Source organism: Podarcis tiliguerta, assembly GCF_965153285.1.
Source record: "Podarcis tiliguerta genome assembly, chromosome: 2".
Taxonomy (NCBI): domain Eukaryota; kingdom Metazoa; phylum Chordata; class Lepidosauria; order Squamata; family Lacertidae; genus Podarcis; species Podarcis tiliguerta.
Window position 1 is genome coordinate 94487792 of NC_139535.1, and position 22957 is coordinate 94510748.

General features: G+C 45.5%; 1 protein-coding gene and 1 long non-coding RNA gene across 9 annotated transcripts in view; one reads left to right on the forward strand and one right to left on the reverse strand.

The window, feature by feature from the left end:
* Positions 1-22957, reverse strand: part of BAHCC1 (BAH domain and coiled-coil containing 1) — a 163371-nt gene that overhangs the window by 80922 nt on the left and 59492 nt on the right. For 5 of the 8 annotated variants that reach the window (XM_083427162.1, XM_083427166.1, XM_083427165.1 and 2 more), the window contains exons 1-2: positions 17830-18046; positions 12976-13381 (exon numbers count right to left, since the gene is read on the reverse strand). In XM_083427162.1, the coding sequence (XP_083283288.1) occupies positions 12976-13141 (166 nt within the window). In that variant the 5' untranslated portion in view covers positions 13142-13381; positions 17830-18046. Of the gene's footprint in view, positions 1-11437; positions 11796-12975; positions 13382-17829; positions 18048-22957 lie in introns of those variants that run through there. The other 3 variants (XM_083427163.1, XM_083427160.1, XM_083427164.1) reach the window with 3 other exon arrangements.
* Positions 13326-17466, forward strand: LOC310671756. Its single transcript, XR_014508155.1, has 2 exons — positions 13326-13449; positions 15633-17466. It is a non-coding gene; the product is annotated as an uncharacterized lncRNA (long non-coding RNA).

Here is a 22957-nt window from a genome sequence, read left to right on the forward strand (position 1 = left end):
AACACTCCACCAGCTATTTACAGGTGTGCGTTAAAAGTACTTCTGACCCCTTGACATTTTATCATATGTGGTGGGATTGTAAGGTAATTTTAAAAAATTGGGAAATGATTTACAACGAATTGAAGAAAATGTTCCATTCAACATTTGTTAAAAAACCTGAAGCATTGTTGTTAGGGATTGTAGGGAAAGGTCTGCCAAAAAAGCTGAAAAACATCTTCATGTATGCGACAACGGCCGTGAGAGTTTTAATAGCACAAGGACGGAAGACTGAAGAAACCCCAACTAAAGAATCATGGCAAGAAAAATTGATGGACTATGCAGAACTGGCAAAACTGACATACAAGCTACGGGACAAGGATAACTGTGACTTTAAAGATGAATGGGAACCCTTTACGAAGTATTTGAAGATGCAACAAAGCGAACTTGGTCTCCTTGGCTGGCTTTGAATAAACATTCACAAACCTTTTATTGATAATAATCAGCTAAATAGTTTGAGGATCTATACAACTGTGTAACATGCAGAAAACAACATTTTTAGAGAAATCAAAGACTGGAACTGAGGGAAGTCGGGGGGTGAGGGTGGGTGGGTTCTGTGGGGGGAGGGAGGGGGAGGGAGGAAAAAAGGGGGGATAAGGATGATATGTTTCTAGATAATATGTTTTGTTTTAATTTTGAATAAAAAAGTTATTTAAAAAAGTGCTTCTGACCCCTTTGAAAGAGGAATGTCCGTATAGAAGGCACTCTTACCAGCCTGATCCTATGCAGGTTTACTTTGAAGGAAGGAAGCATCCCTGAATGCAACGAAAACTTTTATTTTGATATATTGTATCTGGCTTTTCTATATCGAAACAGCTTGAAGAATACAGTTTCAAGCACTGCATATCGCAACACAGGCTCCAGCACAGGTATCAAAGCATTGTGCTGACAGGGACCCCGACACCCCATATTTAGTTTGGAGACATTTCAGGTGCCGTACCCGATTTCATTCAGGTCCATCCCAAGCTATTACGCAGCAGATTAAAACAAGGCTTGCATGTTTCTCTTTTTTGCTCAAGTTCTTGGAGCGCCTTTTGCATCGGCTCCCAGCATCCCAGAGAGCCACAAACTAGTGTGAAGCCAACATCTAGGAAGGCATCATTTGCTGGTAGAGAAAAAAAAGAGGAAGCCTCCAGATGCACAGGAAAATATTTCATTAGGCCCAAGACGTTTCAGAGTAAATCCCATGTTTGGAAGGGCAGTCTTGAGCCCTGTTTAGGGAGGTTTTTAATATCTGGTGCTGTATTGTTTTTAACACTCGATTGGAAGCCACCCAGAGTGGCTGGGGAGACTCAGCCAGATGGGCAGGGTATAAATAATAAATTATTAAATTATTATTATTATTATTATTATTAGAGTGGTACCTCAGGCTAAGTACTTAATTCGTTCCGAAGGTCCGTTCTTAACCTAAAACTGTTCTTAACCTGAAGCACCTCTTTAGCTAATGGGGCCTCCCGCTGCCGCTGGAGCACGATTTCTGTTCTCATCCTGAAGCAAAGTTCTTAACCTGAGGTAATATTTCTGGTTAGCGGAGACTGTAACCTGAAGTGTATGTAACCTGAAGCATACGTAACCTGAGGTACCACTGTATTATCGGTCTTCAACCTGATCTGTAAACCCCTGTTGTGTTGCTACGAAGACCACTCCTAAACAGCCGTGGTTTGCCCGTGAATCTCTTGTTCGCCTCCTTGGGGCAGAAGGCAGGCAGCTGACCCCTTCAGACATCCACCCAGCACAGGCCCTGGGCCATGTCTTGGAAGCAGCCTTTCCCTCAACTCTGCACAGAGGAAGGGATTGAATGCCAAGGATGAATTCACCCCTTTTTCTGGGAGACAGCTGAGTCAGCCCTCCTCGCAGAGATGAACTGTCATAAATATCTTTCTGAAAAGTACATTTTAAAGATGCTGTAATACCGGGGTGTTTTAATATTTAATTAGGCTACCGCCACACAGCACATGGCTCGCTCGCCCTCCCCCCCACCCTCTACACACAGACCAAAACACGCAGCAGCAGACCAAGCGCTAGCACAGCCCTATCTCCAAGTCCTTGTAGCTCGGTCGACATTCCCAGCAATTTTGCAGAACAGATGTTTCCCGGCCGGTGTCACTGTCTGTCCCACGCCCTTCTGAATTGGGGGAGTCCCAGAGTAGCCCAGGAGGAGGAGCGAAGCCCCTACCCCCTTCTCTCTGCGTCCAAGCACACCCTTGGGGATGTGGTTTGTCAGGATGAAGGGATCGTTTTCGAAGAAAGCTTTTGTTACACTGCAAGCCCCCATGATAAACGACTTCTGAGAAATATTCCTCCGCTCCCTAGTCTTAAACGCCATTTGCATGGTAAGAGTCTGCAACTTCTCTGTGCCTGAACACCATGGGGGGAGGGACACCCCAGCCTCCAAATTGCAAGATTTGCTTAATATTCATCATCATCTCTCTCTCTCTCTGGTTTTCCTTTTAATGTTACTTGACATCTGCTTAAAAAAGAAAAAAACTACAAGCCATCCCAGTGGACTCTGGGCCCGCTGTGGTGTGAGAGACTTAGTAACTACAGCTGGGCAAGCCTGGGTCATAAGAACTGCCCTGCTGGTTTGGGGATAAGGGTCTACTTAGCCCCACATCCAACATGGAACAAAACCTGCTCTCTCGTTTTCCCTCAGCATCTGTTGCCAGACTGCCCCTAAACGTGGCAGTTCTGTTTAGCTCTTGTGGGCAACGGCCACAAATACTTAAGATTTTATCTCCTTCGCCACTGCAGCACTAACACACGGCCATTTGTTACATCCTGCCCACACGGCAGTTGATTCTTTCCGTCCTATGCGCAGAACTCAGGACCGAGCCATTAAGTCACAAACTTTTCCAGTCTCCTCATGGCCGGACCTCTGTTCATTTCCTCCTCCCCAGCGCAAAACCCCCCACACCTGCCCCCTCCCTGTATGACGGGAGTGTGCACAGCTGCAGTGACTGATGGATTGGACCCAGGAGGAAACTGAATGGATGCCCCACCCTCAGCCATCCTCAAAAAGATTTCAGTGAATCCCACCTGTGCTACTAAGCTGACTTCGGAAAGTTGGGAGGATAAAACAGGCTATGCAAATGTTTTATTATTAACAATTGCTTTCCATAAAAACCCTGTCCTAATCATGTGTTGTGTGCTCTGCTTCTCTCTCTCTCTGTCTCCCTCTCTTTCACCCACAGACACAAACATACAGCTTAGATCACAAGCAACTGCTTGAATTTACACCTCTGATTTTCACCATGATGACTCACAATTTTACAAGGAGGCTTCAATACATCAAAGAGAGAGCCGCCACTGCTAAACCAAAGGCCCACTTTGCAGCCCCCAAGAAGAACATCCCGGGCTACAAAATTTTGGGATGAATGATAGTACAGTATATCCAAAAACCCTTTCATACCCGCAAGTGAAAAACATGCCCCATAGTTATTCCGGGCCCCGTAACCCATCCAATCTCTCACAGATGCAAGCAGGCAAAAAAGCATCTCTGGGAAGATCCAGAAAACAAACGCTAACAAACAGATGAAACTACTAAAACCGTAATTCTCTAAGATTTTTGGTTTCTCAGGATTCTGCTTTCTTTCTGCCTGACACATGTGTCTCTATCTGCATCCTCTGTAAGCTTCAGAAGGAGTGCCACTAATAAGGAGTAGACAAGTTAATCTCAAAATCTGTTTTAACTTTGACATACACTTTTTATTTTTCCTTCTTCAGGAAAAAAAAAAGAATACACAATTCATTTTCTAGTGAGTCTGCAGAGGCATATTTTTTTGTGTTACGGGGTGGGGGGCGTGTTGCAGAGATAGGAGCAAGAGAAGGACTAGTATGTGCATGGGGTGGAGGGGGAGAGCGCCTGCCAGGATGATAAATAGCTAAATGAAACTTGGGGAAATCTTCCAGCTTGCTCCATAAAAGATGATGGGTTATCATCTCACGCTGCAACTGGCTGGATGAAGGTTGGGGGGGGGTACGTGCGTGTTCTCGACCCATGCTTCGCTAATCACCAAGATGAAATCTTTAAAAAGTATTTTATAGAAGGTTTCAAGATAGCTTGCCGCTTGATCCATTCACTCCCACCCAGGGCTGCTTTTATTTATTTGCCGTGCTCAATGGATCTGCGTTGGAGACACAGCTACGTATTAGTGTGTGAGAGAGAGAGAGATCAAGGGATCCTACCACCAACCTTGGGTGACTTGGACTCTCTCTGCTGCTTTTCCAAGGTCTTAGAAAATCAAAAGCAACAACTCTTTCTCTCTCTCTCTCTCTTAAATAGTACACAACCCCACCTGTTTAGGCCCCATCAATTTCCCAGTAATGCCTCCCCCTCCCTTTTAAAACAGCTTCTGATCCCAGTTTGGAATTTAATCCATTGAGACAGCTGTAGGGAAGGAAGGAGAGACAATTGCAACTTTGGCACTGAATGCAACCATCTGATAGGCAAAAGAAATAAACAATTTGCCAGGAAGACTTAGCCCAAAGAGAGCTGACACTATCTCCTTCTCATCCAGCCATTTGCTTACACTCAAGAGATTGCCTGCACAGAACTCCCACTGTTCCTTATGCAAACCCCCTTCCCAGCAAAGCAATTTGCTGCACCGTCCAAAAGTATTATTTAGCGCAGAATGCTGAACAGGAAAAAACAACAACACTGCTGCATATATACGGAACAGGCACACGCTGTATTCTATACGGTAGCTTCTCATTCATCTGCATGGTCTGAAGGACATCCAAATTGTACGAATAAATGGGTGTGCCATTTACATGTGGGGGTTGTGTTAACATGGAAGACCCACGGTGAGTTTTGGTAGTCGCGAGCTTCAGCTAACCAAGGTTTTGGAAAATGGAAATTTCTACTGTATTGCGCTATTAAGATATCCAAGGGGGAGAAAACCAATTCAGGCCCCTTGTACAATAATAAGTTTGCAGGACACATCAGTCCCTATCGTGGCATCTCTTATTTTATGTATTCATCCAGAGCACTGAAATGACATTCTAGCGTAAACCTAAAGGGGCAGGCACCACTGGTAAGAGTACCGGGGGGAACCCAGAGGAAATTTTATTAATTTGCCCCTGTCTAAAATTCACCACCCTCAAGGATTTTCCCTTTATGATATCCTTATAGCTACAAGGCGATTGTGGGCCTGCCGTAATAGCCCTTCTGGTCACTTGAGAGAATTTTAATTGCTCAAAGGCTTTACTACCATTATATGTTATTAATTACAACACTCTAATTAGACTTTTCAGCTATTTCAACAGTTTTAGGAGAATGATCAAGACTTGGCCCTGTAGGTTTGGAAGTATAAAAGTACCTTGTTTGCTATTTTTGCAGATTTCGGATGTTAAAAAAACACACACACCAGGAAACATGATCTATTGGTAATAAAGTTCTCAGGAGTACTATATGCAGGAAGCATAATATTCGGAGCCTGTTTAAGGTTATAGCACATACATTTGGAACTAGCCTTCAGTTTCAGATATAGTCTGAAAACTCTGAAAACTATAGCATGCAAAAGAAAGGTTTTGTGGGATTTTGGTATTTATCTATATCTTATCCACTATATCTCCACTATTTTTCTGAGTAGATTCTCAGATATTCAGCCCAGAGTCTCAACATTCAAGTGTATATATATTTTGAATCCCCTGAATGTGTTCTGCGGCAAAGTGGTCAGAGCACACCAACATTAATGGATATTTTCTTAGAAATTACACAGATCAATAAACCACAAATTATTACGGCTACACTTTACAAGATTTCCCTCCCCCCTTTTTTTGGTAAATTAGGGAAATAAGAATCCTCTGAACCATTTAGAGTTGCCTACTTACTTCTTCAGTTATGTTATGTTTTCAAGATATTTAGAACAATAGCCACTCTAAAAGAACACAACTGTGTTTTGTGAATCTCCGGTTAGCGTCACCTCTCCTTTTTGATTATAGAGATTCAATCACTGGTGAGAAATGGGTTAAGTACTTGCATTCATATTTCAATGATATACAAATAGAGGAACAGAAAGGACACACATATGCACACAGAAAGGGAAATTAAGAATTACATTTCAGGAGTCTACATGCTGTACTTCTAATACCGATGATGCTTCATGTATTTGTGTGGCCACCCCATCCCATAGATTTTTAGATTGTCACTGAGCCTACGAAGCAGTGAACAAGGCCAAAATGGATTTTCTCCATGTGGTTTGGAGCTTTCTGTTCAAAATAAGAATCGTTCTAAGTTTGACTTGCAGGAGAGAGAGAGAGATACAGCGAGGAAGATGGCACTCCAAAACAGACCGACAAGAAGAGCCTTACAAGAAGAGCCTTACAAGTTTTTCGCTTTGGTCTGCAAGTCTCAAGTTTGCACAATCCTAACCTACAAACATAGATAGATAGGCAGGCCAGTGGATTAAACCCTGAAATTGAAATACATCTGGCTTACAACTGCAGAAGGGACTGACCGAAGAAGGCAGGTGGATTTCTGCACCCTCTCGTGCTAGTTTCACTGACACACACACACACCCCAAGCAGCCTATGAATTATCACAAAAGCCTTTTCTGATGTTCGCCCATAAGTCAAAGCTAACTGATGGTTTTATTTTATTATTTATCGGGAATGATTGGTGTTAATTAGTTGGGTCTAATTAATTATTACATGCCATATTTTAAATGCCAGCTCCCCCTACGCATTTACACATATACCACACTCCACACCCCCAACCCCGCAGTTTTACATACCACAGGCAAAACAGTGAAAAGGACGAGAATTGTGCTACAAGGTAAAAAAAAAAAGCTGAGATGATAAGAAAGCAGTTTTCATAGCTAACAGGGTCTCTCTGTCTGTCTGTCTCCTCTACACACACACACCCTGGTTGAAGTGGATTGGTACATTCATTATTCTTAATATGTTCCCGTTTTAAAGGCACTCAGCTAGAACAGTCTGTCCTTAAGGAGGAGGAAGAGAGGGGAGCCAGAAATATTGGGATTTTTTGGCTCTGAAGACCCCTGGTTTAATGGGTAAAGGGCTCTTTTGTAAGTGGGTAGCGCATGGAGAATTGAAGGGTAGGGAGAGGAGCTGTGCTCTCACATTATTTATGCGTGCAGTCTACGCTAATGGCATATGCAAGTTGACAGCATACATCCTATCAACTTGCTGAAGTGTATCTTGATTGTTCAAACACACTCTTAAAGGTGCCCGATCATTTATCAAATTAAAATAACTGTGCTGTGTTTCAAAGGGCTCTGAAGATCTAAATTGCGTTCTCGCGTCCCTAATACCCCCTGCATCTATGCACAACCCGCCCCCCCAAAAAACCCTGAAGTCTCCTCCCACCTTTCCAAGCTACTCAAGATGCAATGGGGTGGGGAGGAATAAAAGAGGGAGTTTGCCGGGTGCAGGGCGGGGTGGGGGGAGGATGGAGGGAGGATGGAGCAACGCAGCACCCCCCACTCCACCCGCTTTGTGCGCTCGCCCAGAAATATGCCATTTCATGATTCTGTCTTTTTTCGTTCTCTGCTATGTCAAAAACTCCAATACAAATCTACTAATCCACCAGGAAATGATGGACTCCAGAAGCCTGACCAATTAAATTTAGACTCATGAAAAGCTTGGTGGCTAGTAAATTATAATTTTTATTAGCTTGAACAATGTTCCTGTAAGAGAAAGTAGTCTCTCCCATGAATGGCTCTTGTATAATTTATTTAACTTCATGAGCCTTGCCAAAGCCCTGAATATTTTTAGATCTTTCTGTTCTAGGGTTTGGCATTTTTCTTTCTCATATATATATATATATATATATATATATATTTCTGAAGGGATATTTTTAGGCTTCTGCCTGTTATTTAAAACAACCTTCTTTGCATTTGGACTCCCATATGCTGAACAGCCTCTTCTGCTCCGAGGCTAAGGCCCGTTTCGAAGCAGTGGTGTAAATTTTGTACTGGGAAACTTGTTCTGCACGTGGAAATATTGCCTTGCCTCTAAATTAGCATCATAGTCACACACACACACACACACACACACACACAGAGCGCGCCTAGTTGCTCCTGTAAGGGGGGGGGGGAATCTACCTCTTATATGAATAATTAGACATGATGGCAAAGCAATTCCCAGTGGGATAATGTACATTTCAAATTTGAACTTTAATTTTTGTGCGCTCTCTCTCCCTCTCCCTCTCTCGTGTACAACCGTAACCACCTTGTGTAACCATGTGCGCCTTGCAGTTCCCGTGCAAAAGATCAGCGCTGGCAGTTCCTTGCTGTTATCTCTGCCTCGCCTTTGATGTCTCATGCTACTTGTCATTTATAAGTAAAGATGGTTAGAGTCTTTAGAACATGCCTTTGAACAGTAACTCCTTTAGCACCTATTTAATGCTAGGAACTGTGTTGCAGAAACATCCACTGGTGTTAGATAGTTAATGAGGTATTTACTAAAATGTATTTTCTTTAAAAGAGGGGTAGGTAGGGGAAGCATGCCAGATGAGGAAACTGTAGGGTGGGGTGAATCCTGCAACGGAGCCTCCCTCCCCAGGAATTTATTGTCTTTCTTCCTATCACTGGATTTAACGGTACCTACATCTACAAAAAAAACCAAAACCCCAACCCTATTACTCCCAAGAAAATTTCCAGCCTAGGACTGCTGCAGGTTTCATTCATAAGCAATGTCTGTTTTGAGATCCTTTGCTCTGCTCGTTGGAAGCATAAGCCCATTCCTGGCAGCTATCGTGCTTTCTTTTTCCTGTCAATTACTTACAATTGGTTCTTTTTAATCTCATGTACCTGCGCAAGCTATTTCAGGCAAGGGTTTCCAGCCAACCTTTGAGGGGGCACTGAATGGCGTGCAACTACCTTCCTCAGATATGGGGGATACAGATAGCATTTGGGTCTCCCTTCCTTCCACCAGTCCTCTTGGTAGGACTCTCGTTTGCATACCAAATAAGAGTCAACTGCAATGTGAAAATCCAAACAGCTCCAGGCAGGAGTAATGATGAATAATGCTGCTAATATCCTTTTCTTTCCTTCCTTCCTTTTTTTTAAAAAAAATAAATAATATTTTTTTTTCACAGCTTTGACTTTGGACCATCTGCATTAGAGACACGCGCGCAAACACACAAATCTAATGCTGTGCGAAAAATAATGAGACAAAACATTTTAATTGCACCTTTTGTGACAAGGTTACTATAACAGCGCTTTACCATAAAATTTCTACAGCAGGATTATAAAACTATCAGCACTCCGCTTTAAGAAAAACAATTTGCTAAACGCTAAAAGCTAGCTTCAAAAGAAAAAATCCAAGGTCTCGTTGGCCAGGTTGTTGTTGTTGTTGTTTCAAAGAGAGAGAGAGAGAGAGAGAGAGAGAGAAAGAAAGAGAAAGAGAGAGAGAGAGAGAGAGAGAGAGAGAGAGAAACTGTTTGAGGAAAGGAATAGAGAGGGTACACCAGATCTCCATGGGGAAAGAATTCCAGGGAGAAGGGAGTGTTGGAATATATGCTTGAACGGTGAATGCATGCCTTGTGGAATTTCGCCCGAGTGGACATAAAAATTAAGCGCACTCTTGCAAGAGCACTTTGCATTCCAGCCTTTTCCCAGTGGATTTGCTTTGCATCCGGCCTTTTGGAATTCTGTGCTCGGTTTTTGTTTCTGCTTTAGTTGCCCAAAGAGTTGTGGGTGCCCGAAACGCAGCTTACGAACGGAACCGGCCCCTCCCAACCTATTTCTTTTGAGCGACTAAAGCCCTAAGTATTAAACTAACTATATTATATATAAGCGGGAAGGTCTCTTGCCTACCTCTATTAGATGATACAAGGAGATAAGTGTGTTGCTTGTTCCAAGTGTAAAAGGGAAAAGAAACCTTAGGCAGACTTTACCGTCCTTTATAGACTTAATAACAGCAACAACAAACAACAACAACAATAATAATGAAAAGCACCTGGCAAAGATTCAGCACAGCCAAGCCTGTATATTCACATTTTGTGACCTCTGGTTTTGGAGAGGCCTTTCCCTGTATTATAATTGTGCATCAGTGTCAAGATTCCATCAATAATTTATTCTATGGGAATTGACAGTTTGCTTCTTGAACGTAAAAAAAGAAAAGGAAAAGGAAAAAATCCACCTAACAAAAAACATTAAAAGCACACATTCAAAAGCAGAGGAGGCTGTAGGAACAGAATCCCTTCCCCATATTTCTAATTATGAGCTTAATCAAAATTCTCATTTTTTAGAAGAAAACCCCCCACAATAGAATAGAAAAATAAAAGAGATCAACAGAAGGGTTTCATATGGCTTGGAAGCAGGACAAGGGGTATTGAATCCAGACTATGGAAGAAAAGCACAATGATTGACACCAATCATACTCCTCATCCAATTTGCCTGGGTTTGCATTTTAAAATTCTTTCCTGGTGTTGTTTGAACCTAACAGGTTAAAAAAAGAAGACGACTTCACTCCAATGAGCATCTTCTATTTTATTTAAAGAAAAGGGATAAAATCTAAAGCCTAGAGAAAACCCTGCAAATCTACGATTCAATTATTTCAAATAAAGCACAAGTAACTTGTGTTGCACATAACATTTGTTAGCACTTTTTAAATCTGATCGTGCTAAAAGTCCATTAAGAACTCTGAATTTGGGTATGTATTTTTAAACAAATAAATAAATAAACGTTGGGTTGCACTCCCAGTAGATAATTTTACCTCATGCCATCTTTTTTAATCCATGTACTAATTGTAATCCCATTAAAGCAGATATAATTTTATTAGCATTCACAGTTCATCAAGCTAACAACAATGGCTGTGACTGCTGAGTTTAGAGAAAAATAAAAACTGCAACATCTTTTTCTTTTTTGCTCTGATGTTTAAAGTAACTTGTAAACAAAACTTAATTGGCTGTGTGTGGCTTTGTAAATCTAAGATTAAATCCCCACTACCATAAATATATAGCCAATATGCAACATACACAAAATGAAGGTGCTCACTACATATTCAGAGGCTGCCACAGCATTTGAAAATCAACCATATGACAAAAACTTTGAGGACAGAAATACATTTATCGACTTTGAGTTAAATATAGAGTCTGGTTAGGTTACACTGAAAACAAATTCAAACATTCACAGTGAAAACAAAATGTTTTTAACTCCAAACCATCTATCCCTGATAAGAGCAATGTCATTTCCAAAAATAAATCCAGTACAGCTAAATCAAACCCTTCGCAAACAAAAAAGACTACAAATACTCAGAAACAAAAGGCAAAATATACGAAGTCATATTCCCTTACTCAGCATTTTCTTATTCCTTCCTCGGGAAAAATTCCAATCCAGGGAATTTTTGCATTCAAGCCTCGTGAGTTTAAATCCCTTCTCCTCATCGTATACAAGGATGTTAATGAAGACTTCCAAGATGGTATAGTTCTTACCTCCAACGAGATTCTTAATTTTGGAGTTGGGTCGTTTAGGATACAGTGGATGTTTAAATTTTGTGTGTCCTGACATCCAGCAAACTAGCTAGCTAGCCCCTATAGATTCTATTTGGTACCTTCCCCTTCTCCCAAACAACTAATTGATGCCACAGACCATCTCCTGGCACATATAACCCCCCCACTTCTGATTTTTCTTGCCAAACTTTGTGTCTTTAGCAGGATACCACAAGCACTTGTTAAAGCTAACACATGCACTGCAAACCCATTCTCACCCTGACACTTCAGGGCTTTATATAGAAACAGGATTTTCTAGTCTTACACCACCCGCTCTATTAATGCTAACCCTGCACATACAGCTACCCCTAATCTGAAAGAGCATAGCCGGCTCCTGGGTGCTCACCCTTCCCTGGCAAATAACAGCCTTTTTGTTCAGGCAATAGAATTTCTTAAGGATGTTAATGCAGAAAAAGGGTTTCTCTCCCCCCCCCCATACACACCCCCTCTTCTCTTCTGTGGGATTTATTTCCCTTCAGTTCCAGCTACTAAGGGGGTGGGGTAGGGGGTGGAAAGGCCCTTATTTTAACCACTTCTCCCCCATGACTAAATTTTCCTTTTTTTAAAAAAAGGAAGACTCCACGGTAAGGAATATGTGGGTTGCCAGGGGCGGGGGGGGGGGGGGGAGCGAGGACGGGACGCATTTCGCTTGTTATCAGCCTGGTACATCCAGATTTGAGAGAAAATATACAGCTTCCTCCTCTTCCACATCCACTAAACCGAGCTGCACGTGCGCCCCCATCATTATGAATTATTAGCCAAGGGCAAAAGGGCCGTCTCCCCCTCACTTTTGAGAACCCCCCCATTCTACCATATAAAAGATGTTGCAAAAAAAAAAAAAGGAAAGGAAAAGAAAACCGTGCCTCCTTTCTTCCCCTCCTCCCACCCTCCGAATCCGCTTGAATTATGATGATTTCCCCTTTCTAACATGCCCGCCTCGGCTTCTGCGTGCGATGGAATCTCTGTCCCGGCCCTCCATGCAATCAAAGGCCAGCTGAGGGCTTTTGTTTGTCCCCGCGCCCCCTCTTTCCAAGAGTTGTTGGTTTTTTTAATTAAAAATTTAGAAAGTATTAATGCTTAATAAAACCAAAACAAGAAACAAAATACGTTAGCGGAAAGAGCATTTGCAAAGAGCAGGCGGTCTACAGTAGTGAATCTATTAATTGCAACATATCTCTCCCCTCAACTCTATTTTTTTTGGGGGGGGGGGGAGAAAGCTCCTCTTAAGTAAGCTGTTGAGATCTTTCTGCACGGATGCAACCCGAGCAAGGATCGATCAGCCTCAAGATCAAGACGCAGTATTTTTTTTTTTTTAAGTAAATATATAATCTTTGCACAATTGCGCGCCCATCCTTTGGCGATCGCGACCCTTTTGCAGCCAGGAAGAAAAGTGACCGGGCCCTTCCCCCCCTCTCCCTCCCTCCTTCCCAGGCCCGATCCTCCTCTGCTCCCCTCTCCTCACCCCGGTGCCCCCCACTGACCTGTGTGCGTAGCCATGGAGATGGGCGAGGGGAAGTATTTCCCGGGCTGGAAGTGCCCCGCGTGCTGCACCGAGTTGTGCCCGGAGGAAGCCAAGCGGCTGGAGCTGTTGCGGTGGCCCCTCTCGGCCAGGAGGTGAGGCGGCGGCGCGAACTCGCGGCCATCCATCCCGGGGCCGCGCTGCTGCCGCCGCCGCCGAAGCCCCAGCAGGAAAGGGAGGCCAGCAGAGCGAGCGAGCGAGCGGCACCGACGGGCGGCCAAGCGGGCAGGCGGATCCCGCTCCGCGGAGGGGAACGCGCAGCGCACCAGGCGCCGGGGACCGAGGGCTCCCCGCTCTCACCACGAGGCTGGCGGCAGCCCTCCGCGGCTCCTCCGCTTCTCTTGGCCCCGGGGATCCAGCCTCATTCTCTGCAGAAAACAGAAGGGGAGGGACAGAGCGGAGAAAAGCGTGAGAAAGCAGCCGGGAACTGGAGGAGGTGAGCGGGGAAAGGGGGCGATCCGAGAGCGCACGGAACCCAAGGCTTCCCCGCCATAGCAGCAAAAGGCTACTGGTGATTTTTAGTATTATTATTTTAAAAATAAAAAATAGGAGGCTTCCCAACACAATTAAGCAAGCCATCCTTATCGATTACCGAAGCGAGCGTCGGATTTATCGCAGAGAACAGCAAGCCCTTTTTAAAAATTATTTTGGAGAGGTAAGACCCCCGTCGATTCGGCGCTTGTAGCTCGGCCCCTTTGCGCGTTGCGCGGCTCCCCCGGCAGAGAAACGGAGGGGAAGGTGTTGAAAAAAGAGAAAAGACCCCCCCCCCCAAAAAAAAAACCCCAGGGCGCCCAGGAACCGAGAGCGGGGGCTGGGAACGAAGATGGAATTATGCATCTTTTTCCCGAATGGCTAAGTTTTTATTTGCCTGCTGTAGTTGTATGTCGAGTTTAAATCACTGGATTATTACCCTTTCCCACCCACCCCCTTTGAGTTGCTAAGCGATTCTCTCCAGAGCTGGTCAATAGTATTTGGGTCCTCTTATCGGGCTCTCTTCCATGGGCAAACCAAACCAGACGAATGCGTCGTTATTTTCATCACAGCGGAAAAGGGGGAGGGTCCCCAACCTGATTTATTAAGCTTCGATCAATTGCCTTTCAAGTTATTTTGGGTGGGGTGAGGGTATTTTGAAGAGAAAAAGAAATTTCTCCCCTCCCCAGTACACGGGCTTTGATTATGGGCGAGAGTTGCCCTGATGGGATCCAAAAAGAAAGCCTCCTTCAGCAAACTAGAGAAAAAGGAGATCAGCCCAGAGAAAAAATAGCTTGATGCCCTTCCACGACTCAAGCCCAGGAACAAATATTTCACTGCACAAGACACCTTAGTGGCAAAGCCTTGCATTCTTCCTCCAAGGACAGAGGTTTAAATCCTACAACTGTATTCCTAGACAAAACAGTTATGTAAAGTCCTTCCTATCCATTCAATCCATTTACACGTAAGGGGTTTTTTTGGCTTACGACCAATGTGTAACATTAAGCCAAGAGGAAGGGAAAAGGGGGAATAAAAGACCTTCCTCGCCCCCCCTCTCCCCCCTTCAGATGTACCAAGCAAGGTTGTGTTGCATTGGAATATTTTTTGCTGGTTTCTAACTACAAATATTTGCAACTCCCCTGTAAAAATGTGATATATGAATGGGGGGGGAGGACTATCCTACTGCATCTGCTATGGGGGGTGGAGACCCCCCCCCCGAATTATTTAGATCCCTTCTGCCCCCATGTCCAGACAATTAAGACTACTGTACACATCTAATATTTCTGGGACTCAATAATGTCTGAAGGATTGATATCACCTACAAACCCAAAAGGAAAGGGTGGGGGGGTGAAAAAAGGTAAAGACTACAGTGTATTGAAAATACATAATTGTAAATCTTAGAATTCACACACACAGTATTGCGTCTCAATCACAACAAAGCCACATACAGGCTGCAGTCCTGTGCAGGTTTACCTGGCAGTAAGCACCATTGAACACAATAGGATGTACTTCTAAGTAAATAGGCAGAGGATTGCACTGTGAGATGCTTCCCATTTACTCAATACAGTTTTTAATTGCTGGATTCAACGCTTGCAGCTCTTTAACAGTGCCGGACTATTTGGTGTTTGATTTAATCTACAACTGAAAACATAATGTATTAAGTGACTACATATTTGCACAGCTGATAAGCTTTATATATATCACACACACAAGCTAAAAATATAAATATATGGGCAGCTTTTGCATTGTAAATAAATGAAATTACTAAATACAAAAGGGCAGGGTTTTTCTCTATTTCCCTGAATGGATCATCTCTCTGCCCTCAACTAAGATTTTTCTGCTTTGCAATTAAAAGGAATTATAAAGGATTTCTGTCTTCTAGAATGAGGGGGGAGCAGTTTTTCCCTTTCAGCAATCAGCAAAAATAATGTAAAAACCAGCGGATTATATATGAGGGACCCACTTCAAAGAGTCAGGAAAGGGGGGAATAGGGGGGGTGGGGGGAGAGGGAGAGAAGAATTGAAGCCTGGAAGACAAAAGCTAAATTAGCAGCTTCAGCAACTTTGGGGTTCGATACATCAACGTGAATGGAAACGTCTTGTGTAGGATTTCTCCTCTCCTCTCCCTCCCGCCCCCTTTTCTCTCTAGGAGAAGGAAAACAGTAAGAAAATCTGAGGTGCAAGACTGAAATAAAGCAGCTGATTGGAAAAACGCGATTGCAGGCCGATGCAAAGTTTCGGTCTGAGTGCTCCAGCAATGCTTTCTCACCACGCCGTACCGCAGAGAGGGCTTGCTGCAAGATCGTGTCCATCCTGGTCGTAGTGAGAGCCGAAGGGGAAGGAGGAAACCAGGCTTCCCCCAGCGGCCTCTTCCACGGGGGCTTATCTGCAGAACAAGGAGGGCCTTAGGATCCATTCGCGTTAAACAAAACAAAAATAAGAGGATCTCGCGGGAGGCTTCGATCCGGAGCGCTTGCTTTCCGCATAGCCAAAACGACTAAGGCGATTCTTTAGAAGAACAAAACGCTTGCGAGAGCGAGGAGGTTCGGAATGAATCGGAGGATTCAGACGTTGCAAAGGGAACAAAAGGATGTTGCAAATTTGCACGGTTCGGTTCCAGTGAGTTACGCCCCCTCCCCCCAAAAATTATATACAGATAAATATATATATATGGGGGGCAGAGAAAGAAATGGGGTGGGGGAAATGGAATACAGTAATCCAGTTTTATACTGTGTTGTCAAATCTACCGAGTATCCGCGGTTTTGCGCGCAGCAGAAAAATTTTATCCTCTCGGACGGTTCCGAGGCGTTTAGTGGGGGGACGACGACTGGGAAATCCGGCGAGTTTTCAAACGCTTTGGCGCACCGATCTCGGGCCTGGCAGGGAGAAGGGAGAGGACCACCAGCCTCGGCGGTGCTTGCTGTTTCTATAGCCCAGCGAAGAGGCCTCTCGAGCGGCCGCGAGCAGAATGATCTTCCGGTGCCGGGAACCTAGAAAGCTTCCGCTAGGCATCATCGGCCAGCGAAGAAATCGGAGAGATCGGCCCCAAAAGTGCCTCCACCGACGCCTCCCCACAGTGCATTTTATGCAATATTATACATTTTTCCAAATCTTGTTATTTGCCAAATCGCATGTGTGCGTGTTTGAATCTAGAGAGAGAGATTTAAAGGATGCCATACTGAAATTGCTGTGCATGTAGCTTTCCGGCCAGAGCCCCCCCCCCTTTTAAAAATAAAGCTATCACTAAAGGGATCCGAGAAGGAAGGACCGAGAGAGGGGCGGACGCGGGGAGAGATCGGAGAGCGAGAGACAAAGCGCCTCTCCCAGCTGCTCCCTTGCAAGACGATTGCCTCTCTCGTGCAAAAACGCAACCTGGTTCAACCTTCTAAGCTGAACCAAAAACAAACGAAGAAAGGCCTTTACCTCCAATCTTAATGAAACATTTCCTCACAACACCACGACGGCATTTTCCTCGCCACTGCAAAACTTAAAAGCCTTACTTCCTACGTAAAATCGACATACATGCGCAGAAACACAGACAGGGGCATAAATAAATTAGAATGCATCTGTTCCGAGTATTTTAATTTTTTCCCCTTTGCAGTTCGGAATAGCCGAATATGCATGCAACACTTTCGGTCGCAGACTGCACTTAGCGTCGAGCAGAAAACCCTAACTCTCGCCTGCATTGTGATTTAATTTTTATTGTGATTTAATTTTCAAACAAGGGAGGCTACACATTTGCATGCATTCCTTCTCCCTCCCCCCAAAAATACTACAATGCCTGCGTTTGTTTGTCTTGCAAAGCCCCCATTCACGACTCCGTTAGGAGAAAAAAAAACCACCCCCACCCCCCACACAATTCAACAACTAGAATTTCAGTAAGAAATATGCGAACAATCGTGGGTTTTGTTAGTACTGCCCGGAGCTCGGTACAACATTTCTAAGGCACAGCTGAACCACTGAGAAATAAAATAAACCTTCATGCACGTATTTCGCAGGCTTTCTTTTCGTTAGAAACAATACGCATCTCCTTCCCCCAAGGATGTCGTTAAATTATATTCAATTTAGTTAAGGAATTGATACAATTTAGTCAGAGGTTTGATACCAATGTTACACACGGCGAATACCAGGTGTCTGAATTGCCTTTAAAATGAAAAAAAAATAAGCTCAAAATAATTTTTGCTAGCAATATTTTGCAAAAAAAATGTAAAAAATAAATTAATTCAGACCTGACCACCGTGAGGGTGTGCTCGATAATAATAAAAAATATATTTTTTAATAAAAAACCAAATAATGCACTTTTCAAAAATATATATATATATACTAAATAAATTTCAATTACTTACTGGAGGGAGGGGTGTTCCTTTGCACACAGGGAACGCAATACAATTAAATCAGTGACTGGGACTTTGTTGTATTCCTACTGGTATTTGCACTGTGCTGACTGTTGCACTGTAAATGCACTGGCTGCTGCTCCTTGCAGAAAGGAAAAAAAGACCCTGTCGCGGGCTCCAGCTTCCCCAACCTCGCAGCTCAGTCCTGCAAGCAACTCTCCCTGCATACTAATAAGCTCGTGCCACTCACTCAGGGTGAGCACGCTCGCTGATTGGACGCCCGGCCCTCTACGGTAATAAGCTCGTGCCACTCTCCCTGCGTAAACAGGCTTCCCCATAGGCTGGCGCGGGGCCAGGGAGCTGCCAATCAGAGAGCAGCAGGGTTACTACTCAACCCAATGGCGCCTAATTCAAGTCCCTCCAGTTGCGCAGCTCCCCTCGCGCAGCTTAGCCTCCGCTTTGCTGAATGGGGGGATACGTAGCAAGCGCGGGGGAGGGAGGGGGAAGGAAGAAAGCGCTGCGGAATGGGGAGGGGAAGAGCCCTGCCAGAGAGAGCGGCTCCAGCCCACACACGCACGCCAGCTGGGTGGTGAGGGGTTTCTAGAGGGGGGGTTGCCTTGTTGTTGTTTCTTTCGCTTTAGCAAGGCTGGCCAGTGCGTGTGTGTGTCTTGGCGCGGGAGAGCCCAGTCATCGCTACGGAGTCGCCTTTGCACCGATCAGTGCGTTGGGGAGGGGGGGGAGCGCCTGGCTCACGGCAGCTTTTTTCTCGAGCAAGGTATGCCTTTACAAACCAAACACTTAAGAGAGAGATTTACGACCGTAGGGGTCCCTAGCACTCCCGTGCATTTCAACATCCCTGGATGATATTCCGTGCTGGGGGGGGGGTGAGTGAGGAGTCTTTAAAGCGCTCAAGGACACGAGTTCCCATGGGGATTTGGGGCGGGGGGGCGCAACTGCTTCGTGAGCACGTGCTTCTCCAGACGCAAAGGAAGCCCCTCTTCTTTCGCGCTACGCCGAGGCACATGCGAGCTCCCAGGTGGGTTACCATAAACCGAGATCTATTTATTTGTACAGTCATCCTTTTCCCTCCGCCCGGCTCGCTCTCTTTCACCCGCCGCACACTTCGCATCACCATTAATCCCATCATTCAACCACCTTCAAAGCGAAGCTCCCGACGCATTCGCTGAAATTGTAAAAAAACCCAAACAAGCAAGCAAACTGCAATCACGATTCTGCTGGCAGATTGTTCTTTTGCAACCATCTATGCTTCCTTCGATTACCTGCCATTCTGCTTCTTAAATAGGCCGCATAATTTTCTCAGCTCCTTCCTATATAGTATTGAAACTATTTTTTAAAATAAAAAAATAGCTGCATGGTGCAAAAACACACACCCCACACCGAGCCTCCGATTTTACACCGGCGACGGAGAGGTTAACCACACCGCCTTCCGTTTATTCCCTTCCTCCTCCTCCTCCCCCCCCCCGCCCCGTTCCTTTCTTCCAACCCGCCCTTCCCCACTTCCAGGAGACGCCCGGATTGGTTGGCAGTCCCCCAGCCCGCTGTCCATCACCCAGTGTAAACAAGGCGCTGATTGGCTGCTCGCCAGTCCGCACTGGGCTGCCTGAAAAAAGCAATTACTGGCCCCGCGGTTTGCAGGGGGCCCGGGGCTGGTTTGATGAAAGGAGATAAGCTGGGGACTGTTTCCAGCGCACCCCCCCAGGCACCCCCCCACCCCCGAGGCCGAGCCGACTGTCCCTGGAGCCAAAAGAAGGTCAAAGAGTGGAGAGGATCAAAAGGAGCAAAGAAAAGGGGAAACGGACTGAGTCACTATTAGCGAGTCTGAAAGCAAAGCCATTCATTCCAGGCAGGGTGGTGCTCAGGCACCGCGGGGCGGACGGGCAGCCTCGCCTCCCTGCGCAGGATTGGGGACCGGGGGACCCGGCAGCGCCCGCCGTCGCAGCACCAGCAGCGCAGAATGGGCACAACAGCCGGGGAAGTTCTAGCGTTTCCAGGGGAAGAGAGGGGAGGAGAGGCAGAGCCGAGGCTTCTCCTTCCCGTACACGGAGAGCCGGATGGGCGGGATGCCCCGGGAAAGCAGGTCCGGCTCCGGCTCCGCTCCCCACTTTGCAAACGCAGCTGGTTCCCACATCTCCCCCCAGTTTTCCAACAGGGCCATCGCGCCCTCCATTTTGCCAAACTGCCTGCCTCGGGATATTCCTCCGAGGATTTTTATTTTTTTTGCAAAAGCGGAATATGCAGCGAAGCTAAGCGGGAGAAATGCCCGCGCCCTAGTGATCGAGCGAGGTGGAAAGGCAGGCGCGCGCGCTTGCCGTGCGGTGGCGGCGCAAAGATTCTCTTCCCTATACTGATGGGTTTTTAAAAAAAAATTAAAAGGGAGTGTAATTGATTTGGAAAATGCAGAATAAATCAGAATAACCCGTAAGTAATATTAGATTACAATGGAGCTATTCATTAACCGGTGGGGCAAATTGAATTAAGGCGACCGAGAAGGAGCAAGGGTGCGCCCGCCTGTATACACGCAAATGGGTGTGTGTTTGCAATTCTCACCGCGGTGGTGACTATTGGGGTTATAGCGAAGTCGCCTCGTGTTTAAAACCTAGGAAGGGCACCGACTGAAACAAAATTGCCAGCCCGCGGATTGTTTGGGTGCTCACTTGCCAAGTTTTCTATTTCTGCTCCTAACGCTGTGTTTAGATTAAACTGTGAAAGAGCCGATCCGTAAGCACGAGCCGCGCGGACAAGCCTAGGAAGGCTTCCACTTGGAAGACACTGCCTAGGATAAGGCCCCTTGGACGCAGCGGCGACGGACTGACTTCCCAATAAAACACGCGCAAAATTGCTTAGGAAGAGAGAATCTCCAAAGGGAAAGAAACTTTTAACCCAAGAGGCCCTGGGTGATTTCACAGGCGATATGTGTGTAGAGTGATTGAGAGAGTTCTACTGAGAATCTTAATATTGTATCTAGAAGAAATTACAAACGTGCAAGCCATTTTTCTGTGTGTTTTTTTTTTAAGAGGGAATGGGGTTTTGAAAAGGAGGGTGTTGTGACCAGGGGGTGGGGAGAGGGAATAGTTTGACAAATACAAAGCAAGGCTGTTGAATTGCTGATTTAAAAAGTGACGAGTGGGAGGAAGACACGCAAGTGCACTTTCAGACGGTACCTTCACCTGGAGTCCCGGAGAATAAGAGAAGCTACGGAATGGGCATGCAGATTTGAAGTGGAGTGTGGAAATTGGAGGGGTGGTATTCTCCAGAGTTTTTTTTTTAAAAAAAAATCACCAGTAAACACACACGACTCTCACGCATGCACAAAATAACGATTGTGTGTTGTCCTCGATCTCTTCAATCTGCCCCTCTTTCTGCTCATCCATCAAGCCAGGCTTTTAGCCAGGACACAGGCGGGTGGGGTGGGGTGGGGGGGAACACTCTGTGTCACAAGAGGTGCGATTGTGCCTGCCTTCCAATATATATATATATGGACTGTTTCTCTAACAAAAAGCCGTAGGCTCTGGATTTTGACAGGGAAACTTATATGAAGGTATACATTCAGCGATCTACATTAAGCTGCAAGTAGAGAGTCCAGATTTATTTTTGTAAATATCCACTCGCCCTAAGGAAAATTCAGGTCAGCACAGAAGAAACACGGGAAACTTCTCAATCACGATTTTTCTAGTGGGGGACAGAGGCAACGTGCCTACGTGTCTTCTGCATTATCTCTCTAAATTATTATTAGCCTACATCTTCTGAAATACAAATGAAGGAAAGGAAGTAGGTTTAAAAACAGAAAAGCGAGTGAGTTGTACATATTTTCCTCGGTTTTGTATTCCGCCTTTCTTCCGTCATGGAACCCAAGACTGCATACATGTGGTCCCTGAGCGGTCACCCATCCAGATCCTGACCAGATCCAGACCTGCTTAGCTTCGGCTCAGTGGGGGCCTCCTCCTCCTTCACACCATAGTATACCCAGCTAGTCCAGCTTCGCACCCATTAAGAACCCTTCTTCCTTTTCTGCAGTCCTATCATTGGGGAGTCCCTCCTGTCCGCCCTTAAATTTCCAACTCCTTTTAACCGTGGCTCCCTTGTCAAACGGGCTCCGCGTCCACTCTTTCCACCTCCACCTTTGTGGATCCGGCGTTAAACAGCAACGTGAGAGGAAACCCTTTGTGCGAGAACTCTCCGCTGTTTCCCCAGGTTTTTGCCTTGGTCTGAAGGTCCAGAGGAGAGCTTTCAACTCCGCATCCGTAAACAGATGAGAGGGGAAATGCGGTCTCGAGGTTTCCTCTCCGCCTGCTCATATCGCGTCTCCAGATGTCCAGAGATAAAGGCAAACATGGCTACGTTCAAACGTTACAGCCAGACCACTAAGACGCTTTATCCCGACGCGCAACGTCCGAACAAAAAAACTTCGCCCCTTGATCCCATTTTGCGGGGGAGGATAAGGCTGATTGGTTTGATTTTGGAGTTGTTATTTCAAATTAAGGGAATTTAGCACAAGCAGCTGGACGCGTTTACCGGGAGGAAGCAAATTCCAGCTTCCTGGATCCTTTTTGCAGGTCATCATATTTAGGAGCGCAAAAGGCGATCCTAAAACACACTTTAATAAAGTCTCCTTGAAATATATACAACTTTACTTCCAAGCTGATGTAGTTGGTTGGGGGCGGGGAGGTGTGGACCGTGCAAACAGCAAGCGTTACGCGCAATCCTATGCGTGTTTACTCTCGGGATTGAAGCATGACCTGGTGGGTATGGGGCCCGATTCTGGAGAGTTTGCTCGAAAGCGCAAGTCTCACCTCTGTTAAGATTGCAACTCTGCACAAAATTGCATTCGCTAGCCTAATCACGTCTACTCAGAAGTAAGTCCTGTTGAATTCAATTGGGTTTACTCCCAGGTAAGTCGGGTTATGAGGATTGCAGCCGAAGGGCCTTTGGGCGGGAAACTTGGAAAACAGTTGATTACTGACTGTAACAACAACAACAACAACAAAGGGCGGGACTGCTGCCCCCTCCCCCAGCAATTCCAGGGGTTGGGGGGGAATTAGAAGGGGGAGACTGCAAAACTTCGAAGTGCGGGGATGTGAAGTAGTTCTTAGGCCTTTCTACTCCCCTTTTTAACTATTTG